Source organism: Heptranchias perlo, chromosome 8 (genome assembly GCF_035084215.1).
Source record: "Heptranchias perlo isolate sHepPer1 chromosome 8, sHepPer1.hap1, whole genome shotgun sequence".
Taxonomy (NCBI): Eukaryota; Metazoa; Chordata; class Chondrichthyes; order Hexanchiformes; family Hexanchidae; genus Heptranchias; species Heptranchias perlo.
Window position 1 is genome coordinate 60597247 of NC_090332.1, and position 24483 is coordinate 60621729.

At 42.4% G+C, this 24483-nt stretch overlaps 1 protein-coding gene across 1 annotated transcript in view; it reads right to left on the reverse strand.

The window, feature by feature from the left end:
- The window catches only part of LOC137324636 (zinc finger protein 292-like), a 198458-nt gene that overhangs the window by 41971 nt on the left and 132004 nt on the right, over nucleotides 1–24483 (reverse strand). The window contains exon 4 of the mRNA XM_067989168.1: nucleotides 8208–8343. Within this exon, the coding sequence (XP_067845269.1) occupies nucleotides 8208–8343 (136 nt within the window). The remainder of the gene's footprint in view (nucleotides 1–8207; nucleotides 8344–24483) is intronic.

Sequence of the window (24483 nt, forward strand, 5' to 3'; positions counted from 1 at the left end):
AAAGAGGTCGGTTTTAAAGGGGATCTCAAAGGAAAGGGAGGTGGAGAAGCAGAAGGGTTTAGGCAAGGAATAGAGTATAGGCAGCTAAAAGCAATGGCGGAGTGAAGGGAAGGGGTGACGCACAAGAGGCCAGAGTCAGAGGAAGAGAGTTTGCGGTAGGGGGAGGGGGAAGTGAAAGAGAGAGAGAGAGAAGTGAAGCGATTGTCGGAGGTTACAGAGATAGGCAGGTCATGGCCATGGTGGGATTTAAACACAATAATGAGAATTTCAAATTTGAGGAATCGAGGGCTCAGGATCCAATGTAGGCCAGCAAGGGCAGGGGTATTCGGCGTGCGGGACTTGGCGTGGGAGAGGATTCTGGTAGCAGAGTTTTGGATGAGATGAAGTTTATGAAGGATGGGAGGTTGGCCAGGACAGAATAGGAGTAGTCGAGTCGAGACGTTACAAAGGCATGGACAAGGCTTTCAGTGGCTGCTGCGCTGAGGTGCGGTGGAGGTGGGTTATGTTGCAGAAGTGGAAGCAGGTGGTCTTTGTGTTTATGACATCTGAATTGTGGTCTGAGGTACCTTCTGCATGGTGTAATACTGTACTGTTTCTGAGGCACTATCTGCGCGGTGTAATACTGTGCGGTTTCTGAGGCACTATCTGTGCGGTGTAATATTGTGCCCTTTGAGGCACGATAGGTGCGGTGTAATACTGTGTGGTTTCTGAGGTACCATCTGCACAGTGTAAAACTGTGCCGTTTCTGAGGCACTATCTGCACGGTACAATACTGTGCAGTTTCTGAGGGACTGTCTGTGCGGTGTAATACTGTGCGGTTTCTGAGGCACTATCTGTGCGGCAATACTGTGCGGTTTCTGAGGCACTATCTGCAAGGTGTAATACTGTGCCGTTTCCGAGGCACTATCTGTGCGGTAATACTGTGCCATTTCAGGGGCACCATCTGCGCAGTGAAATACTGTGCCGTTTCTGAGGCACTATCTGCGCGGTGTAATACTCTGCTGTTTAAGGCATGATAGGTGCGGTGTAATATTGTGCGGTTTCGGAGGGACCATGTGCGGTAATACTGTGCCGTTTCAGAGACACAATCTGCACGCTGTAATACTGTGCCGTTTCTGAGACAGTATCTGCGCGGTGTAATACTGTGCCTTTTGAGGCACGATAGGTGCGGTGTAATAGTGTGTGGTTTCTGAGGCACTATCTGCATGGTGTAATACCGTGCGGTTTCTGAGGCACTATCTGTGCGGTAATTCTGCGCGGTTTCTGAGGCACAATCTGCGCAGTGTAATACTGTGCCATTTCTGAGGCACTATCTGTGCTGTGTAATATAGTGCGGTTTCTGAGGGACTATCTGTGCGGTAATACTGTGCTGTTTATGAGACACAATCTACATGGCGTAATACTGTGCCGTTTCTGAGGCACTATCTGCGGGGTGGAATACTGTGCGGTTCCTGAGGCACTATGTGCACGGTATAATACTGTGCAGTTTCTGAGGGACTATCTGCGCAGTGTAATACTGTGCGGTTCCTGAGGCACTATTTGCGCGCTGTAATACTGTGCGGTTCCTGAGGCATTATCTGTGCGGCAATACTGTGCGGTTCCTGAGGCATTATCTGCTCGGTGTAATACTGTGCCGTTTCTGAGGCACTATCTGTGTGGTAATTCCGTGCGGTTTCTGAGGCACAATCTGCGCAGTGTAATACTGTGCCATTTCTGAGGCACTATCGGCGTAGTGTAATGATATGCCATTTCTGAGGCACAATCTGCGCAGTGTAATAATGTGCGGTTTCTGAGGCACTATCCGTGCTGTAATACTGTTCCGTTTCTGAGGCACTATCTGTGCGGCGTAATACTGTGCCCTTTGAGGCACGATAGGTGCGGTGTAATACCGTGCCATTTCTGAGGCACTATCTGCGCGGTGTAATACTGTGCCGCTTCTGAGGCACTATCTGCGCACTGTAATACTGTGCGGTTGCTGAGGCACTATCTGCGTGGTGTAATACTGTGCCGTTTCTGAGGTACTATCTGTGCGGTAATACTGTGCCGTTTCAGAGGCACAATCGGTACGCTGTAATACTGTGCCGTTTGAGGCATGATAGGTGCAGTGTAATACTGTGCGGTTTCGGATGGACTATCTGTGCGGTAATACTGTGTCGTTTCAGAGGCACAATCGGCACGCTGTAATACTGTGCCATTTCTGAGACACTATCTGCGCGGTGTAAGATTGTGCCTTTTGAGGCACGATAGGTGCGATGTAATAATGTGCGGTTTCTGAGGTACCATCTGCGCAGTGTAATACTGTGCGGTTTCTGAGGCACTATCTGCATAGTGTAATACTGTGCCGTTTCTGAGGCACGATAGGTACGATGTAATACTGTGCCGTTTCTGAGGCACTACCTGCATGGTGCAATAGTGTGCCGTTTCTGAGGCACTACCTGCATGGTGTAATACTGTGCCGTTTCTGAGGCACTATCTGCATGGTATAATACTGTGCCGTTTCTGAGGCACGATAGGTGCGGTGTAATACTGTGCCGTTTCTGAGGGACTATCTACACGGTATAATACTGTGCCGTTTCTGAGGCACTATCTGCATGGTGCAATAGTGTGCCGTTTCTGAGGCACTACCTGCATGGTGTAATACTGTGCCGTTTCTGAGGCACTATCTGCATGGTGTAATACTGTGCCGTATCTGAGGCACTATCTGCATGGTGTAATACTGTGCCGTATCTGAGGCACTATCTGTGCAGTTTAATATTGTGCTCTTTGAAGCACGATAGGTACGGTGCAATACTGTGCGGTTTCTGAGGCACTCTCTGCATGGTGTAATAATGTGATGTTTCTAAGACACTATATCTGCACGGTGTAATACTGTGCCGTCTGAGGCACGAAAGGTGCGGTGTAATACAGTGCGGTTTCTGAGGGACTATCTGCATGGTGTAATACTGTGCCGTTTCTGAGGCACAATCTGCATGGTGTAATACTGTGCCGTTTCTGAGACGCTATCTGGGCGGTGTAACACAGTGCTGTTTCTGAGGCACTAACTGTGCGGCGTAATACTGTGCCCGTTGAGGCAAGATAGGTACGGCGTAATACTGTGCCGTTTCTGAGGCACTATCTGCACAGTGTAATACTGTACCGTTTCTGAGGCACTATCTGTATGGTGCAATACTGTGCGGATCGTGAGGCACTATCTGCATGATGTAATACTGTGTGGTTTCTGAGGCACTATCTGTGCGGTGTAATACTGTGCCCTTTGAGGCACGATAGGTACGGTGTAATACTATGCGGTTTCTGAGGCACAATCTGCATGGTGTAATTCTGTGCGGTTTCTGAGGCACTATTTGTGCGGTGTAATACTGTGCCGTTTCTGAGGCACTATCTGCATGGTGTAATAGTGTGCCTTTCTGAGGCACTATCTGCTTGGTGTAATAGTCTGCCGTTTCTGTGGCACGATCTGCGTGCTGTAATACTGTGCGGTTCCTGAAGCACTATCTGGGCGGAGTAATACTCTGCCGTTTGTGGCACGATAGGTGCGGTGTAATACTGTGCAGTTTCTGTGGTACCATCTGCGCAATGTAATACTGTGCCATTTCTGAGAACTATCTGCATGCTGTAATACTGTGCTGTTTGAGACACTATGCGCGCTGTAATACTGTGCCGTTTCTGAGGCACTCTCTGCATGGTATAATACTGTGCGGTTGCTGAGGCACTATCTGCGCAGTGTAATACTGTGCTGTCTGAGGACATGGGGCAGATGAAACTTAACACAGAAAAATGCGAAGTGCTACACTTCGTAGGAAGAACGAGGAGAGGCAATATGAAGTAGAGAGCACAATTCTAAAAGAGGAACAGGAACAGAGAGATCTGGGCGTATATGTGCACAAATAGTTAAAGGTGGCAGCGTCGGTTGAGAAAGTGGTTAAAAAGCATACGGGATCCTGGGCTTTACAAATAGAGGTATGGAGTACAAAGGTACGGAAGACATGATGAACCTTTATAAAACACTGGCTCAGTCACAACTGGGGTATGGTGTCCAGTTTTGGGCATCACGCTTTAGGAAAGATGTGACGGCCTTAGAGAGGGTGCAGAAGAGATTTACTAGAATGATTCCAGGGATGAGGGACTTCAGTTACAGGGATAGACTGGAGAAGCTGGGGTTGTTCTCCTTGGAACAAAGACGGTTACGAGGAGATTTGATAGAGGTATTCAAAATCATGAAGGGTCTAGACAGAGTAGATAGAGTGAAACTGTTCCCATTGGCGGAAGGGTCAAGCACCAGAGGACATAGATTAAAGGTGATTGGTTCCTTTGCCAGAGGTGACACGAGGAAAAACTTTTTACACAGCGAGTGGTTGGGATCTTGAATGCACTGCCCGAGGGGGTGGTGGAGGCAGATTCAATCATGGTCTTCAAAAGGGAACTGGATAAGTACTTGAAAGGAAAAAATTGGCAGGGCTACGGGGTCACGGCGGAGGAGTGGGACTAGCTGGATTGTTCTTGCGTAGAGGCGGCGCAGACTCCTTCTGTGCTGTAACCTTTCCCTGATTCGATAAGGCACTATCTGCGCAATCATACTATGCAGTTTGAGGCACAATAGGTGCCGTGTAATACTATGTAGTTTCTGAGGTACCATCTACGTGGTGTAGTACAGTGTGGTTTCTTGAGATCTTGGTGTTTTAGCATCTTCTGAGGGAACCTTAACCGCTGATAGTGGTGGTAAGAGACATTTATTCCGTGACTGTCAATCACAGTTAATAAATCATGTCATTAAAGATTACGTCCAGAATCAATTTTTCCAAAATGTACAGGAAACATGAAGTTTTTTTTACATGAAACTTGAGGTTAATAAAAATGCTGTGCTTTTGATCTTTAAATACTGTTTTAACGGCTCTGAATTTCTCCCAGTTGTAAATGTTTGTTTTAAATACATAAAAAGGGCAGGTGGAAAGGACGATATCAAGCTGGTACTTCTCATGATCGATGATACCCTTCCACTTTGATAACCAATGTTATTCTGCCAAATTGACATTCCTGCTCCTGCACCTGCTAATCTCTCCATTCCCACAGAATAAAAACAAACAACCGTTTTGATATAATGGAAACTTTGGCAAAAATTTGAGAACCAACCATAACTTGATGTCTAAATCCCTTGTGTAGGAAAAGATTACATTTAAAATAGCAGTAAAAAGATAACTGACATTTAGAAGTACAGGGCTTGGCGATCTCTGGTCAAAGATCAAATCAAATAAATATTAGTGATTCAGTACACACATTTTCCTAATTAAACATTAATCGCATTCCTGCACTTTAAGAGGAGTGAATGCTCAACTTGCTACCTGCCCACTCATAATATAATAATATGAGGAGGCCTCCAAGAGGGACTGGCAGTGTTTGCAGCCTTGGAGTGGAAAGCATCAGTTGGAAAAGCCTTAAGGAAAGAAGTGACAACTGAGGTGGCCAAAGGAAGAGAATTAATTTTTAGATAAAATCAAACACAAAACTATGGTGCAGAGGTAGAAATAAAAAAATCTACCCTTAGTTTCAAGGTTATGTGAATTTGATTACTTATCCTAGGTTGCTTCTGTTTAGAGATGGCTTAGAGACCATAGAATTGTACTCAGATTTTGCAGTTATTTTCAGAATTTGTGTGTTTGGTGATATGGTTAGATAAAGAGGGGTGGGAGGAGGCTCTTGTGAAGCATAAACACTGGCATGGACCAGTTGGGCCAAATGGCTGGTTTCTATGTAATTCACCTTTGTAAATCTCCTTTAATTTCCAAATAACATCTAGCACTTTTAATTGGTTGATTGTATCATCCCTCTAATAAGCTGATAGATTGTCCTGACTTTAATAGAGAATCATGTTCTAAGAGAGAACGGACTCTGATGTGGGCCAGTTTTTATCTGGTGTTACTGTTCTTTCACTAATCACTATTGTCTAGATCAAGTGTACTCATTAGCTAGTGGTTGAGGGCCACAATTCCAAGCAATGACTTGCTCTAGTTCTGCTGGTCATTCCCATGTATGGCCTTTGGAAAACAAAAGCCTTCATAGACCACCCTAGTGATTTCCCCAATTGATAGATATGTCGTGCCCACATGTGAAAGAGAACAAATTAATATCAGTCTATCTAAATTATTCTGAATGTAAAAGGGTTAAAAATTATATAGGGAATAAAGGATACCCTGGACAGTCTACTGGCCAGAAACACCAAGTAGTTCAGATAGCATTTCTTGTGGTTTATAGCCATTATCTGAACCAGATGAGATTACTGGCTTGTAATCACTGTGTAGTTCATGGTGGAATTAATGCATTAATGCTTTATTCCACTTTTTTCTCTTGTTTGCTAGTGGTGCATGTCATCCCATTAATTCAGTTTCTGCCCTTCCCACACTTCTAAGACCACCCTGATATCCTTTTATGGCTGCAACCGTGGCACATTTCCCCCTTTGTAAAGCTTGACATGGCCCACCACTCAATCTCTTCCACTGACTTCACTTGGCTCTATTCCTACCTAATCCAATGTAGCCAACACGTCATCTGCAATGGATTGTGCTCCTGCTAAAATAACCTTGGGAGTGGCCCATCCCAATCCTTGGCTACATGCTGTCCTTTGGTGAAATTTTCCATGGGGCTGGGGTTAGCTTTCATATGTATGTTGATGATTCCCAAATCCATCTCTACCATCACTTGCAACTCCAGGATCACCACAGTGCTTGTCTGATATCAAGTCATGGATGAGCCAGAACCATTTCCAACTTCGCATCGAGAGACTGAAGCCATTCTTTCCACTCCTGCCAAAAATATCGTGCCCTGTTCCTAGTTCAATCCCTCTCCCTGGCTGCTTGCTCAGGCTGAATCAAATGGCATGCAACGTCAGTGCTCCGTTTGACACTGAGCTCAGCTTCAAACCCCATAACCAATGCATCACCAAGACTGCCGTAACATCGGCCACTCTGTCCTTACCACTGCTGAGACCCTCAACCACTTTCAACCCCCTCATCAGTCTCCTGAACTACACCCTACACTATCATGCAATAAACCCCCTCCGTCGACCCATCACTCCTGTCTTCACTGACCTTCAATAGTACCCCCCCCCCCCTTGTCCAACACATTGAATTGAAAATCCTCATATTTGTTTCACAGATCCCTCCAGAGTATAGCCCTACCCTGCGTCTGCAACCTTCTCCAGCCCTGTGTCCCAGTTCACGCACTCCACTCTTTTGTCTCTGGTCAACTGTGCATCCCTCCTTCCTCTGCTCCACCATTGGCAGCACAGCCTTCAGGAATCCCGACCCTAAACTGTGGAACTCCCTCTGTAATCCTCATGCCTCGCCACTTCTCTCTCTCCATCTGCAAAAGCCTTCTCAAAACCTAGTACGTTGACCAAGCTTTTGGTCACTTCCCCAAATTTTTCCTGATTACCGCTGTCCCCTCTCAAGTGCCTTGGGCCGTTTACTAAATTAAAAGGTGCAAGCTGTTGTTATGGCTCCCAATGCCGTTGATTACCAGAAAATAAGAGTCAGTACAAACCATTAATTAGAAATCATCACTGTTAAATCTAAACATCAAGGAATTGGGGACCATGTTGCAGGCTGTTTCTCAGACTGATGCAATGGAAAGTCTATATTTCTTGTTGACTGTAAGGGTCCTATAAATCACATGGCTGTAGGCAGTCTGAAATTAGTTCCAAGTGCTGAGACCTGTGTATTTCCAGCATTTTCATTTCAGATTAAAAGCACTTGCAGTTTCTTTTTATAAATGCTGTAGTTCTGAGTGGATGTAGGCTACAGCACAAAAGTGCCATTAATTTACCACTAATTGGGAGGCCACAACAATGACTGCTGTTAGAAATGGAAAAATTTACACTGGTCCATGGGGTTTTTAAATAAGGAGGTTGCAGTAAAATGCATTATTCGGCACAACAGGGGAAAGCTTGCTCTGGATCCAAATATGCTGTACCTTGCTTGCAAGCACTCAACATCCAACGCCGGATGATTAGACATACCATACCTAATGAGCACAAAAAAACTACAAATATTATTCATCACAAATTCTTCCCTAAGTGAAGAGTCACCAAAATTAAACCATTTTAAGGTAAGTTTTTTTTCAAATCAAGTGGGCTAGTAAGCTGCATCATAATGATCATATTTTGCACCCTGTTTTTCTATTTTATCAGCAGGGTTTTTAAAAAATTTATATCTTACCTTTATCCTGTTCCAATGGCTCCTGGGAGAAAATGTTGTCAAGTACAGAGTTCTTCCATACCCCACCCTCCTGGGCAAGTACAGCCAGCATTTGAAGTTCTGGGTTCCCATACTCAGAGAGTACTTTATGGGCTGCCTGCAAAAATAAGACACAATACTTAACTTTATTCCACATATAGGCTAACTGGATTTTTCAGGGCTAAAGAAATGTGAATACATAAAGGAGAAAACCAAAACTGTAAATTGGATGTAATTTTCTGAACTGCACTCCCCACGACTGGTTTATCAAGGAATTGTGGCAGTCATTTTCCTTAAAAGTCAGTTTATTTATGCAGAAATATCACACACTTCAGATTTAAAAGCTGTTGACATCTTAATGCATGCACAAGACCGTCCAAACTCACGTGCAGCTCGTCACTCGATTAGATATCTAATGAGTTTAAATTGCTGGCTGTCAGTAAAATTGCTTAGTTAAAAGTGAAGCATTTCTGCAGACTAAATTCATGTTCCTAATGAAACAGTCTTCAAAAAAATAACAGCTTCGCATTTTATTTTTCTTAATAGAAAAATTACATTAACAATTTCTATAGATGGATACTGATTAGAAAATAGATTTCACTACTAACATTACTCAAAGTCCATTCAGCTGTGGGAAAAAAAATCAGCAGACATCTTTGGTTTGCTGCTTTCATTACAATTAGTCATTAAAAGTGTGCAGTGCTTGTGAACTAGAAACTTGATGTACATGAAATTCTTAATGTCACCTCCAAGCATACAATTAGCCTGATTTTATCTTGCAGCATCAATGTCAAGTCTGATTAAAGTCACATTGGTGGCAATTTATCAAATACATTTTCAGCATGGTGCAGAGTCTGTGGTGCTCAGTCACACTTAGCAATATTTTCTTTATTGTAACAGAAAAAAACATCCACACTTAAAACCGGCAAGAAAAAAAACCCTTGGAGCGATTTTTTGTTTTAAGTTCATTTGCTGCTGGATTTTTCGTCACAAACTATTCTAAACAGTAGCAAACTGTAGTGTTTAATATTATGTGTTGTCTGCATCACTTCAGAAATTGCAACCGGTTTGTGTTTCCTTGACTGGTAGGTTACATGAAGTACACTTTTGGAGCATTGTGCTAAAACACAGGTTACAAAAGAGCAATTGCAAAATTGCTCTTATTTTTCAAACTTTTATTCTTTGTGTGCTTAACTGCAATCTAGCCCCAACTCGCCTAGTGTTTGAAATAGGCACATTCTGACTGCTACTGTAAGGTGCCAGGCAACTGTGGATCATCTGTCTACTGAAAAACAAATCTCCCAATTTCTGTACTTAAATATTTTCAGACAATGTTTAGCAAGTTATGCAGATAACAGGCACAATTAGCAGAACATATGGTTCTGAGATAACATCAAATAATTGGAACATGCCAACTCGATTCAGCACGTTGTCCGGTCGATTCTACAAATGCAGGTTCTTAAACAGTGAGGATCGAGCCCATCAGAAGATCAATTCCAACTTGCGTCTACTGGACACTGGTTCAGCACCTAGGCACCTGGATGTTGTGGCCTGGTTATGTTGTTCCGTTTTTTTTCTCCCAGTTCAACTAAAAGAGACTATTTCTTAAAAGCATGAATCATTATTTGGTCTCATCAAAGTTCAATCAACAACTTTCATTTACATAGCACTTCTCATATAGAGCATCTCAGAGCCCTTTACAAGGGCAAAGGTGAAGTTTGCTGTGATGGATGCAGAATATAGGTTTCTGTATTAAACAAAAAATGCACTTGAAAAATTCAAAACTATAAAGGATCTAAAATAATGAAGCTTTTAATCCCAGTAATACTAACATATGCCTTTTTAAAAAAAATCATGGGAGATGGAAGGGGCGTGGGATATAAAGACAGTAACACTATGATATAGTGAATCCTTCTGGTTGCCACTTTCCTGGGATATGCAGTCACACTAAATTCGTATTAGAACCCTCTCCTATGTAACGTGTTCTTGGTTCTAATGGAGTTGCTCTTTCTCTGAATGATACCTAACAAATTGATTTGACTACTTTCTCTCTCCCCCCCGCTATGTTGACCTTTATGAAAATACAAAAACATTTTAAACACCGTTACAATTTGTTTTAACTCTCTCGTCCCCAACTTTAAAGCACTCATCCCAAATTCAAAACAATCAGCTGCCTATTTTTAAAGTTTTCAGTCTTGCCTTTGAATCTTTTAATAACAAAAAAGTCTGAAATGTTAATTTAACTCAGAGGGTGGTGAACCTGTGGAATTCTCTACCACAGAAGGCAGTGGAGGCCAAGTCATTAGATGTATTCATGAAGGAGATAGATATATTTCTTAATGCTAAAGGGATCAAGGGATATGGGGAAAAAGTGGGAACAGGGTATGGAGTTAGACGATCAGCCATGATTATTTTGAATGGCGAAGCAGGCCTGAAGGGCCTACTCTTGCTCCTATTTTCTATGTTTCTATGTTTAACTCGACTTTGAAAGGCTATTAGTTCCAAGCATTCACAGTAGTCAAAAAAGAAACATCAGTCCAATTTATCAACTACTGTGCAGTACATCTGCAGTTCCACAATCTTTTGATAGGGTCTTTACCAATTATTGATAGAAATATAGGTCTCCCATCTTTATCTGCTGGTAGAATGTTCTTCAAATGACTGAATATTCCATACACCATGTATGTGTCCTAATTAAAAGTATATTAATTTTAAAAACATATAAATAATTTGTCGCTGAATTAAATATATGGCAGGGCCTAGCATGAATACATAGAACAGAAAACTTTTGGATGCTGACCATTGAAGCCTATGGATCGCATCAACACTACAGTCCTGTTGCAAATTTATTCATCTTCCAAATACAACGTCTTTACAATGTATAAAATTCAAGGGATCTCAAGCTTTTATATTTCAGCACCGGTTTTGGGGGAGCAGTACCACACAGTCTCCAAGTATTGTCCTCCCCAGTTATACTCTATCAAGTACTGATGTGGAGATGCCGGTGATGGACTGGGGTTGACAATTGTAAACAATTTTACAACACCAAGTTATAGTCCAGCAATTTTATTTTAAATTCACAAGCTTTCGGAGATTTTCTCCTTCCTCAGGCAAATGTTTCAAGATCTCGAAATCTTGAAACATTTGCCTGAGGAAGGAGAAAATCTCCGAAAGCTTGTGAATTTAAAATAAAATTGCTGGACTATAACTTGGTGTTGTAAAATTGTTTACAATTATCAAGTACTGGGCAGAAACGGAGCCAGTAAATCTGATGGCAGCTTTAAGATCTATGAAAGGATGGGTCACTGCTGCTGGAGGGCTTTATTAAGAAACTCACTATGAATGCTGACAGGTTAAGCAAGATTTAATATTTTTATTGGACTTCCTATGTAACAAACACAGTCACACTGGAAACTGCTCTCTTGATCTCCTGATGTTTGCATCAGGTCAGTAAAAAAAAATACAATAAAACGTACTATGAAAAGGGCTTTAATGAACATCCTTCTGAAAGTTTGGCATTGACTTATAACATGAAGCTGCAGTTTGCAAACCACATCCTCACTAACGTACTAATTACCTTCCTTGTTTCTAACGATCAAGTTAATTTTTTCACCTTCCCATATTACTTCTTACTTCCATTCTGGTTTCTCAAAGTTTTTATACTGCCACATTTTCATTCAATTTCTTTCTTTCCTTTAGTTTCTCCCTTTCATTTCACTTTAACACATCTGTTGCTTTCTAGTGGGACTCCAATGACCCTCAATTTTTACAACTAGTGTATATGCATCACAAGAGTCAGACATTATGTTATAATGGTGTAACTGATTCAGAAAGTAAACAGTTTTTCAATCGACTTAAATAATCTATAAAAATCTAAGTAGTCCCCCCTATGCTGTATCTGCACTGGAAATGTTGAAGTAAAACATATGACTCCAGCGATCTATACCAAAGCTTGGGGTGGGTGGGGGTGAAGTGGAAAGTCAGATTCTGAAACATAACGCATAGAGTCAAGTACCAACATTAATGACTTCTCCAACACCCACTACTTAACCTTGTATCATACATCTCTAATTATATGAAGGTTTAGAGATTGATGATTCCACTGGAAGCATGATTTTGGGGCGGGGGTGGGGAGGAAGGGAGTGCAAGAATAAAGTCAAACCATCATCTCTTGTTTTTTAGACCCAGCAAAAGCACTACAGGATTAGGAGGGATCAAATTTAAACCTGGAAGCACTGATGGAGAATATTTTGGGTGGAGGGTGAGGGAAATGAATTTCTTGTCTCTCTCTACTGTATAAATTCCATTTAAAGTTTTCCACCTCGGTTCATCTTCTTTTGGAGGACTCCCAAATATCATAGGAAAATCTTGCTTACATTCTGCTCAACACAGGGTACCTAAAATACCCCTCATTCCCACCCATCCAGCCAGCCCAGCCGTGTCAGTCTTCTCTTGAATGCAAGCACTAACTCCAGAACAACGAAATACACATTTTAAAAAATTATAAATAAACTAGCTATAAAACAGACAGTATTTAGGAAAACAGCACCATAGTTACAATATTTCCATCTTATTTTTAAGCCTATATTGTTTTTGATAGTTAATGGGAAAAGTATACAGAAATGTTTAGTTACACAGGAATGATTTGGTAGAAAACCAACTAGGTCTCCTTATTCTTGAAGCTCCTGACAAGAGGAGTCATGTGACAGCCGACGGTTGAACAGTCTTGCAAAATTGGTAAATTCTTACTTGAAAACTGATAAATGAATAATATTGTCCATCTGACAATACAAATATTTGCATCAGAAGCGCACAGAGTCAGACAGATGCAATTGGGATCTTTATGTGTGGGTCAGTACCACACTAAACAACACTAACAACTTGCATTTATATAATGCCTTTAACGTAGTAAAACGCCCCAAAGCGCTTCACAGGAATGATTATCAAACAAAATTTGACACCGAGCCACAGAAGGAGATATTAGGACAAGTGACCAAAAGTGTGGTCAAAGAGGTAGGCTTTAAGGAGCATCTTAGAGGAGAGAGGGGTACAGAAGCGCAGAGGTTTAGGGAGAGAATTCCAGATCTTGGGGCCTAGGTAGCTGAAGGCATGGCCGCCAATGGTGAAGTGATAAAAATATATGGTGTATGCACTCCGAGCTCATGGGGGAAGTACATTTTACTGAAAGCACTTTCCCCATACCAAATCATAACTACCAGGTAGAGCTTGGCTCGACAGGCAGTGCCCGATAAACAATGCTGACCAACAAGTTGGAATGAGTGCTTTGTATAAAGGGTTCTAAACTTATAAGAAAGCCTAGTACTACCTGGCTGATGATGCCAGTCGCTGAGAATCGTACAAACATATTTTTGTGCATGCTGTAAGTAAAACATGGGAGTAGAGGGTCCTCGGTGATTCAGTGAGCAGGACTATCATGGGTGGAAATGCATAAATGACAACAGGGGCCGTTGACTAGAGAGGGGAAAAAAAAAGTCAGGCAGAGTTTCTGCTGCAGGTCAACATCCAGTGACTCCTATTAGAAAAACTTGTGGATGTCAAGCAAGGAAAGGATTTGGGTTGGCTGCGATGCTCGAACAAACAGCTCAACTGACAGCTGCCCCAATTGCTCGGAGATTGGGCAGAAATTGCTGGAAAGTCACAGCATTAGAACAACCCATTAACATTGCTCGTCGTTATTAATTCATAAAAAATCCAACAATTTGTGGAGTAATAGCGAAACACCATGAGTTCTGATTCTCTGCAAATTGCTGGATGATTTGCGCTGCTCCACCATTAGCCTCGTCAAAGCTGATAAAAGTCCCTTATCGTTAGACTTCCCACTGAACCTAATGGCGATTGTGAAATTGCTGAATTTGCTACATTGTTACAAATGATTCCTATTTAGAGTTGGTAATTAATGCTATAGAGGACCCTGGTAATGTGATTTATGGTCCTGACATGACACTCAATCTTGGAGGCCCATAAAGGGACCAATGAAGCAGTGGAGTCTCACTCCAAGAGGTTTTTTAACCACGGTGGCAGTTTTTTTGTGCCAGTCTTGCCATGCGCACTCCTGTTTTTCAGGACGCAAAGCTGTTTTGACACTCAGAAGAGGGTCATTCATTCAAAGACAAATTGAATAATTTCTTTCAGAAAATAACATTGTGGGATATAGTATGCAAGTATGTTGAGACATGACGAGGTAAGTGTAGCATGCTTGGGAGGAAAAAGGTGATTTTGGACCTATGGTTCCCAAAACTCTCCACCACTGGGGTTTTCCTTGTGTAATTTCGGAGTCTGTTGTAGACGAATTGATAACAATTGATTACTATGATTTGTTAACAACTCCATTATCATTGTATCATGTGACTACCAGGATAGTAGAAGGTAAACTAGGTGGACCTTGGTCTTTTTTCGCCGAGCAATTCCTCTGCTCCTCTGAAAGCAGTACACTGATCATGATGGATGGGTTGGCTGGTTTTATACTTCATGGGTGAAGAATGTTTGTATATTTGGCACACCTACCCTGCCATCCACTAACTTCAAGGACCAGTACAGTAATTCCCAAACACAACTGGATTACAATGTCTTCTTCTGCTTATTCTTTTAAATTTGTTGCACACTTTTCCTTTGTCTCTTTTTTTCTCTCCGTTCACACTCTCTCTTTCCCTCTCTTTATTCCTGTCTATATTTTATTTGACTCTAATTCACCCTATTTCCTTCTCTGTTTTTCCCTCCTCTATCCTTTTCTTTTATTGGTCAAGGAGATAATCCATTGGGCACGATGTTCGATATCCCAGATGCGACTCTGACATCGCTGTGCCGTTACCAGATTGATGTTCGTACTACATTTGCGCTATGAATTGCTGGCTGTCAATGGTGATCATAAAGTCCAATTAATGTCGGTCGCTGCAACAATTTCTGGCCCAACAAGTCTCCAATTAGGGATTTCCACTCCTTCTCGCACCAGTCCACCATTTTATGTCCATTCATTTTAGGGGATGGAAAATTGTTTCGGTAAGCACAGAAGGCTGTCTCTACTCTATACAGATCACAGAAGGCCCAGGTTTGATCTCTAGTCTCTGCTAAGTTAATTGATCTGTAAGGAGCTATAATTGGCCACATCTATCTTGGGTTAGGGAGAGGAAAAAATGAACAGTATTTCCATTACCAATCACTATTGAAAAGCAAGGGGTGGGTGTGTGTGTGCGTTTGTACGTACATTAAGAGAGAACAAAATTAGGGCTTAGCCATGATGCCCTCCACAGTTACAGCAGACTGCCAGGTATTAAGGCTCACATGAAGAATAGACACTTGGATGCAGCACTGGAAGATAATTGGTGTCATGGAAATGTAGCCCAGTAAGAAAGCCAGCACCTTCAGGAAATAAGGGCAGAGGGAGGTATTGGTTTACTGAGGAATGTCCATTGAGTTAATTGCTGCAAGTCTACTGTTATTGCTGCATGGGTCACGAGTTTTCTTCAGGAGAGGAGAAACAAAAGAGGAAGCAAAGTCAGTGGTTGAGGAAGGTACCTGGAAGAGCTTGATTTCAATTCTGGCTGGTAGAAGTAGAAAAGTAGTCCATTCCCTCAATAACCTATATTTCTTCATCTAACCAACAATGGCCCTTATATGCTCATACATGAACTCCTGACTTATTGGCTTCATTAGTGCAGATGCTCAGGGAATAGGGAGAAAGGGAAGAAAGAGAAAGACTAAAGCTATGGAGGGGAGGGAGAGAAACATCCTATTGAGAGGAGAGATGGAGAGGAGTGGGGTATACAGACCCAGACAACAGCCAAGGGGCAGAGAGAAGAGAAAGGTATCCTAATGGAGCAAATGGGTCAGACAAACTGGTGAGAAAGAGTAAGAGAAAAATATGTATGTGTATGAATGAGTGGGGAAAAAAAAAAGGATATGCAAGACAGAAAGAGCGACATACGAGAGGCAGAATACATGCAAACGAAAGGATGTGAGAATTTTTTTTTTGGGGGGGGGGGGGGGGGGCAGAGGAAGAGAGTGACAAAGACTCTTGAATGGATGGAGTGGGAGACGTACCCTTTGGGGGTTAAGGAAACGAATAGGGAGACCCCATTAAGCAGGGGGTGGAGAACAGCAGAAGAGGGAGAGAGAAAGTCTGTGGCCAAGAGTGGGGAAGCGGGGGAAAAAAATAATTAACAGGCTCCGCTGGGGTATAACGGATTGTTCATACATCATGAACAAGGCCATGGGAGACTCACTAACATGTGGAAAATCTGGTTTGTTGCACTACCCATGCAAGAACAATTATCTACAGAACAAAGGGAAGGAAGAAAAGACAGTGAGCTGTGTGAAGGCCTCAGGAAATATAATTTTAAAGATTTGGTATCTTTCATCAATATTCAAAGAAAACACAACAGGCATGATTAAGTCAAATCTGAGAAGTCTATGGTTACAGACTATTTAATAACTGAACAATTTTTCACCTAGGCTTTATGGTTTCCAGTATTTATTTTTAATTTTCACAATCTGTTTTATTGGTGTCTTTACTCTCATTAAAAAAGATAAAATCAAAGATGACTGAAATGGAAATACTTTACAAGAAAAGCTTTAGTGCAGCATCAGTGCAGGGCATGGGGACTAAGAAACAGACAGTCCTCTGTCGATTCAGCAGCTTGAACACAATGCTATCAGGATTTGGGAGTGTGCTTTTGGTACAGCCCAGGATAACCAACCACACAGTAATAAACTAAAATAATCTCAAGTTTAACTTGACTGATAAAGAGTTTTGCCATTTTTGCATGAGACACATTATATTGATTATAACTCCTGAGGTGTTTATTGCCTTTACAAATGAAACACCCAAACAAAAATCAATCACTATTATCTTCACTCAAGTTTTCAAGAAAGTCTCCTTTTGTGGAACTGAAGCTTTTAGCACTCCAAAACATGCCATTTTAAAACCAAGCTTCCAGAAAAACTGCTTTGAACATCAGGGGTGCCTGCACAATGGGTCAATATGTGTGTCTCCAAGTGGCTGAGTTCTGAATTGTTTTCCTTTTGATGATCGGCAGTTAAATTAATTTTGATGAATTAACTTTGATTTTGTTATTGCCCGGGTCCAAGTCATTCTATGGCCAAAAGGAGAAAATTAAAAATAATTTGTAGGGGAAAAAAGACGGTGGGGGGGGGGAAAAGAGAAAAAGAGATTTGGGGAAGAGAAAGAGAAGCACCACAGTCAACTCTTTGAAATGGGCAGATAAGCCTATGCATTTATAGACCACTTATTATTATAGCTAATTTGCTCGCTTTCTGTAGGTTCTTCACATTAGTTCCAAATAAATTAAAATAAACAATCCATTTAATGAATCCATTATTTCAGCCAGTCACAAGATATGCAGTTATATTCACAGGGCTGAGAAACCATCAATCCTGCAAGAACTGGCAAAAGTAAAACCTTGAGGCCAGCATTATCTCTGAAATGATCAATGTTGCTATGGAGGACAGCAAAGCAGGGATTACCTGTACCCATTAGCTTTCACATCACCTCGTGCTCATGACTGAAATATACCCACGACCATGCATTATTTCCTCTGGATGTTCTCTGAAGCTTTTAAGATAATCCTATTTATGGAGCACTGAGATAACAAGCTAAGCCTCAGCTGCTCTTGGGCTTTACAGGTATTAGTGTACATCTTTCCAATTTATTTGCCTTATTTTAAAATGAAGTCTTTTACCTCCCTTCAGCTTTCTCCAATGCCACACATTAATCCCAGTCTGAGAAGATGAACATACAACCTGCTCCCAGGCTTTTGCAATGCCAATCTTGAATCAGCCATCAGGATGTGTGAGGTCACAGCCTCGGCTGAATCACCATTAGATTGCCTCCCTGATGAAATTATTTGGTGTACACATGTCCTCCAATGGTAGAATGACTGTAATGCGGAACACCTGACCGCGCAAGGGATTGAAGCTCCCTATTTACTATTCCTCTGTGCACCAATGTGTTGTACCATTATGCATCTCCAACTTAAGTCCATTGAAGAACCTCGTTGATGCAGTAGAATGGCACAACACAAAGTTACAGCCCCATATGTTTGCACCCAGGAACTTTGCAGTGCTGAGTTTACATTCTCATCTGCATTGCTTTGGGCAAGAACCAAGTGGAACTCCTGTTGATCCCACCTTGATGAAAGGGAACAATGATGGGACAACCATCACTGGATTGGTATTGGATATCTCCCAGCAGCTGCTTTAGGGTACAACTGACGGAGACTGAGAAGCAGAATATCCCTCTCTTGCTCGCCATTGTATATGGCCTAGGAAGACCAGGAATTGCAGATAAAAACACTGAGAATCTTACTTTCAAATAAACAGTAAAAGGAAACCGAATGCAATCATCTAATGAAATGACAGTATGACTCGATAGTGTTCTGCTTTATGAAATCCATATCAAGTTGTATATACATGTTGTGTAATCTCAGTTAAATATACAGTTTCTAATAAAGTAGAAGGAAAGTATATCAGTATTTTTTGTTCAAAGTATTTCCCCTTTATGTAGAAAAACAAATTATACTCCTACCAGATTTTTTTTGGTCAGTGTCACAGAGACAGAGTACGATCCCTGTTCCTGCTAAACTGATCTGGTGGCATGAATAATAGGGAAAGTCCCCATGTGCCCTGGAATGCCTCCAATGCAAACAATGGAGGTGTGACTTCAAGCCAGGCTCAGGGCTGCTCTGGAGCCGCCCACCGCCAGGAGACTACCAAATTTGTATTGCCAGCATGTAGTGCAGTTTCTCGGTGCTGAATGATTCTGGAGAAGCTTTTAAACTCAAGTTGCATTCACCCTACTCAAGGGCTTCCACGTCAGTGATAACACTGATACTTAAAAGGAAAACAAAAATACTTTTATAATAGAAAACTTTGAACAAAGGGCACTCAATACGTACATCACAATATTGGAAGCTCCCAATTGAGGTCACCCATTCACCTAAATTTTAATTTAAAATCAAGAAAATTCATAGAAAGGTCAAGCATGATAAACTGACATTACAAACCTCATAAAATATCTACAGATTATTAACTGAGGTTTAGTTTTTCAACCAAGACCAGACAGCAAGTGTAAAGCTTGAGCTTATCCTGTGATCATGCCAAAATCCAAAAACTTCCAGATACTGTTCGTTGGAATACATCATGTTCTTTTTAGATTTACAGGACTTAAAGAAAACACGTTGGGTGATTTGGTGGTGGAAGCATCTTGCCAGATCACATTATCCCACTAAAAACAGGAGCATATGATCTTAATGGCGAGAAACTGGAAAGTACTGCAATACAAAGGGATCTGGGGGTCCTAGTGCAAGAAAATCAAAAAGTTAGTATGCAGGTGCAGCAGGTGATCAAGAAGGCCAACGGAATGTTGGCTTTTATTGCTCGGGGGATAGAATATAAAAACAGGGAGGTATTGCTGCAGTTATATAAGGTATTGGTGAGACCGCACCTGGAATACTGCATACAGTTTTAGTGTCCATACTTAAGAAAAAACATACTTGCTCTCGAGGCAGTACAAAGAAGGTTCACTCGGTTAATCCCGGGGATGAGGGGGCAGACAAATGAGGAGAGGTTGAGTAGATTGGGACTCTACTCATTGGAGTTCAGAAGAACGAGAGGCGATCTTATTGAAACATAGAAGATTGTGAAGGGGCTTGATCGGGTGGATGCGGTAAGGATGTTCCCAAGGATGGGTGAAACTAGAACTAGGGGGCATAATCTTAGAATGAGGGGCTGCTCTTTCAAAACTGAGATCAGGAGAAACTTCTTCACTCAGAGGGTAGTAGGTCTGTGGAATTTGCTGCCCCAGGAAGCTGTGGAAGCTACATCATTAAATAAATTTAAAACAGAAATAGACAGTTTCCTAGAAGTAAAGGGAATTAGGGGTTACGGGGAGCGGGCAGGAAATTGGACATGAATTTAGATTTGAGGTTAGGATCAGATCAGTCATGATCTTATTGAATGGCAGAGCAGACTCGAGGGGCCGATTGGCCTACTCCTGCTCCTATTTCTTATGTTCTTATGAGCATGATAAGTTAATGTCATCCTACATCAGGAAGACCTATCATACCCTCTAACATTCCCACTATCAATGTTACTGCATGAAGGGATGTATGAGCATAACAACCATGTTGGGTTCCGTTACAAGGCACTAACACAAGGGTACAGATAATAGTGTCAGATCCCTAATAGCTATTAATGTCTTGAACCACATTCCAACCTCCTTGTTTTTTAAAAAAATACATGTCGGAGGTGATGCTCTCTCTGACTTGACTGTTCTTCGTTTTGTCCTCTCTCTCTCTCCTTTTTATTCCCCCGTCCTTTTGGGTGGAACGTGGCGAGTGGTGTGTCATGGGAGAGACAATTACCATCAGCTGCTTATAATTTTGACAAGTGCAGGATGCCAGTTGAAGGAGAGATCTGGCCAGGGCCATGGACACAGGCTGGTTTGTCACAGATGGCTGGTGAGGGGGTGTTGAAGAGGTACTAAAAAAACCCTTGCTTTAAACAGCAACTAGTACTGCTAATAACCAAGCTTTCCAAAGCAGAAAAGCCCTAAAGGAAGTCTACAGGGCGCTGCATCTCTCCTGCCACACAGGACTCAGCGTGGATACTGGCTGCTGTACCCCCTCCATACTAGGTCGGAACCCCCAATAGTCGCTGCAGACTCTTCCCTCTGAAAGCACATAACAAACCACAGGAGAAGGGTTTTAGCAGGCCAGGCAAGATGTGGGGTTCCTGGATGGAAGAAGGGGGATCAGGCCACTGGGGAACTGATGAATGGGAACCTGAATTGAGGGATAGGGTTCAAGAGACCAGTGTCAGATCAGGGTTAGCTAGGTTATGGCAGCAGGGTTTCCGACTATAGAATGGGAATGAGAATCCCCCATTGGGAACCCTGCCCCCAGAGACACACGTCAGGATCCTCCTTTCAATTTCTTTAAGAACTAATATTTTAAAAAATATTTAGTTTTTTTTATTTTAAAATATACTCCCTCCAGGATACTCTGCAACAGGGTGGAGCTCTCCCACCTTTCAACCGTCACCTTTCTTTCGTTGCAAATCGACCTAGTAGTTTGGCCTTGAATTTTGCACGTGAGCCTGTTATGCGCATGAACTAGAAGCCACTATTCTGCTACGTGCATAGGAGGTCTGATCCATGAGGGTGAACCGTTTGGATAAGTGTTCTACACTTCAAGCTTAGCCTGCATTGGTACTTGTCAGTCTTTGAAAACACAGACGAAAAAGTGCCCTTTGTCCCTTCTCAGCAGAATCTTCAAGGACTGTGTACAAGAAAACTTTCTTGATCAGTATGTTTCCAGCCCAACAAGGAAGGAAGCAATGCTGGATCTAGTTCTGAGGAACGAAGTAGGGCAAGTGGAGCATGTTTCAGTGGGCGAGCATTTGGGAAACAGTGATCACAATAGTAGGTTTAGAGTAGCTATGGAAAAGGACAAGGAAAAATCAAAAGTGAAAATACTCAACTGGAGGAGGGCTAACTTCAGTAAGTTGAAACGGCCCAGGTGGATTGGAATCAAAGATTGGCAGGTAAAACAGTAAATGAGCAATGGGAAGCTTTCAAAGAGGAGATAGTTCGGGTACAGACTAGGCATATTCCCACGAGGGGGAAAGGAAGGGCATCCAAAGCTAGAGCTGTCTGGATGACTAAAGATTATAGAAATTAAAATGAAACAGAAAAAGGAGGCTTATGATAAATGTCAGGTTCATAATTCAGTAGAGAACCAAGCAGAATACAAAAAGTACAGGGAAGAACTGAAAAAGGAAATGAGGGGCAAAGAGAGTGCATAAGAATAGATTAGCAAGTAATATAAAAGACAACCCAAAAGTCTTTTATGAACATATAAATAATAAAAGGGTAGTCAAAAGGAAGGGTGGGGCTGATTAGGGACCAAAAAGGTGATTATCTTGTGGAGGTAGAGGGCATGACTGAGGTATGTTGCATCTGTCTTCATGAAGAAGAGGATGCTGTCAATGTCACAGTAAAGGAGGCAACAGTAGAGGAATTGGATAGGATAAAACGAGATAAAGAGGTACTAAAAAGGTTGGCAGGGCTCAAAGTAGAAAAATCAATGTTCGGATGGGATGCATCCTAGGTTGCTGAGGGAAGTAAGGGTGGAAATTGTGGAGGTTTTGGTCACAATCTTCCAATCCTTCTTAGATAAGGGAGAGATGCCAGAGGACTGCAAAGGTTACACCCCTGTTCAAAAAAGGGGAGACGGATAAACCCAGCAACTACAGGATAGTCAGCCTACAGTCAGTGGAGGGGAAACTTTTAGAGACATTAAACACAAAATTAATTGGCACTTGGAAAAATATGGGTTAATAAATGAAAGCCAGCACGGATTTGTTAAAAGCAAATGGCGTTTGACTAACTTGATTGAGTTCTTTGATTAAGAAATGGAGAGGGATGATGAGAGTAGTGCAGTTGATGTGTATATGGACTTTCAAAAAGGTTAAAAGCAAAAATATTGGGAATATTGGAAATCTGAAATATAAACAGAAAATGGCAGAAATGCTCAGCAAGGTCAGGCAGCATCTGTGGAGAAAGAAACAAAGTTAACATTTCAGGTCAAAGACCTTTTGACAGAACTGGAAGATGTTAAAGAGTTAACAGTTTATAAGCAGGTACAGAGCCAGGGGAGGAAAGAACAAAAGAGAAGGTCTGTGATAGAGTAGAGGGCAAGTGTGATTAAATGACAAAAGGGATGATGGCGCAAGGCAAGAAGAGTGGTATTGCAACAAGTTAAGAAACAAAAGATGGGTCTAGAGGAGGTGTAAATGGCAACAGCAGAACCATAACCAGCAGCTGCAGTCCCACAAAGGAAGAACATGGGAGCAGTGGTTATGGTCCGAAGTTATTGAAATCAGTGTAGAGTCCGGAAGATTGTAAAGTACCTAATCGAAAGATGAGGTGCTGTTCCTTGAGCTTCAATGGAACAGTGTAAGAGGCCGAGGGCAGAGAGGTCAGAGTAGGAGTGGGATGGGGAATTAAAATGGCAAGCGATAGGCAGGTCAGGGTCATGCTTGCAGACTGAGCAGGGTGTTCAGCGAAGCGATCACCCAATCTGCGTTTGGTCTCCCCAATGTAGAGGAGAATGCATTGTGAGTGGCAAATACAGTATTCTAAATTGAAAGTACAAGTAAACCACTGTTTCACCTGGAAAGTGTGTTTGGGGCCCTGGACGGTGGGAAATGAGGAAGTGAAAGAGCAGATGTTGCATTTCCTGCGCTCGCATAGGAAGGTGCCGTGGGGAGGAGAGCAGATGTTGGAAGAGTGGGTCAGGGTGTCGCGGAGGGAGCGGTCCCTTCGGAATGCTGAAAGGGGAGGGAAGGGGAAGCTGTGTTTAGTGGTGGGATCATGCTGGAAGTGACGGAGGATGATACGTTAATTGTGGAGGCTGATGGAGTGGAAGGTGAGGGCAAGGGGGACCCTATCATGGTTCTGGGAGGGGAAGGGGTGAGGGCAGAAGTGCGGGAAATAGGATGGACACGGATGAGGGCCCTGTCAACTACAGTGGAGGGGAATCCTCAGTTTAGGAAAAAGTCATATCGGAAGCACTGGTGTGGAAGGTGACATCATCAGAACAGATGCGACGGAGAAACTGGGAGAATGGAATAGAGTCCTACAAGAAGCAGGGTGGGATGAAGTGTAATCAAGATAGCTGAGAGTTGGTGGTCTTATAATAGATATTTCCGCCACTTCCAGTGCGATCCCACCATCAAACACATCATCTCCTTCCCTCCCCTTTCAGCATTCCAAAGGGACTGCTCCCTCCGCAACACCCTGGTCCACTCTTCCATCACCCCCTACATTCGCTCTCCTACCCACGGCACCTTCCCACGCGAGCGCAGGAAATGCAACACCTGCCCTTTCAACTCCTTCCTTCCCACCATCTCCAGGGCCCCAAAAACACCTTCCAGGTGAATCAGTGGTTTACTTGTATTTCTTTCAATTTAGTATATCGTATTTGCTGCTCACAATGTGGTCTCCTCTACATTGGGGAGACCAAACTGGCAGACTTTGCTTTGCTGAACACCTCCGTTCAGTCCGCACGAGTGACCCTGACCTGCCGTTGCTTGCCATTTTAATTCCACATCCCACTCTGGCTTCTCTGTCCTCCGCCTCTTACACTGTTCCAATGAAGCTCAATGTAAGCTCGAACAGCACCTCATCTTTCGATTAGGCACTTTACAACCTTCTGGACTA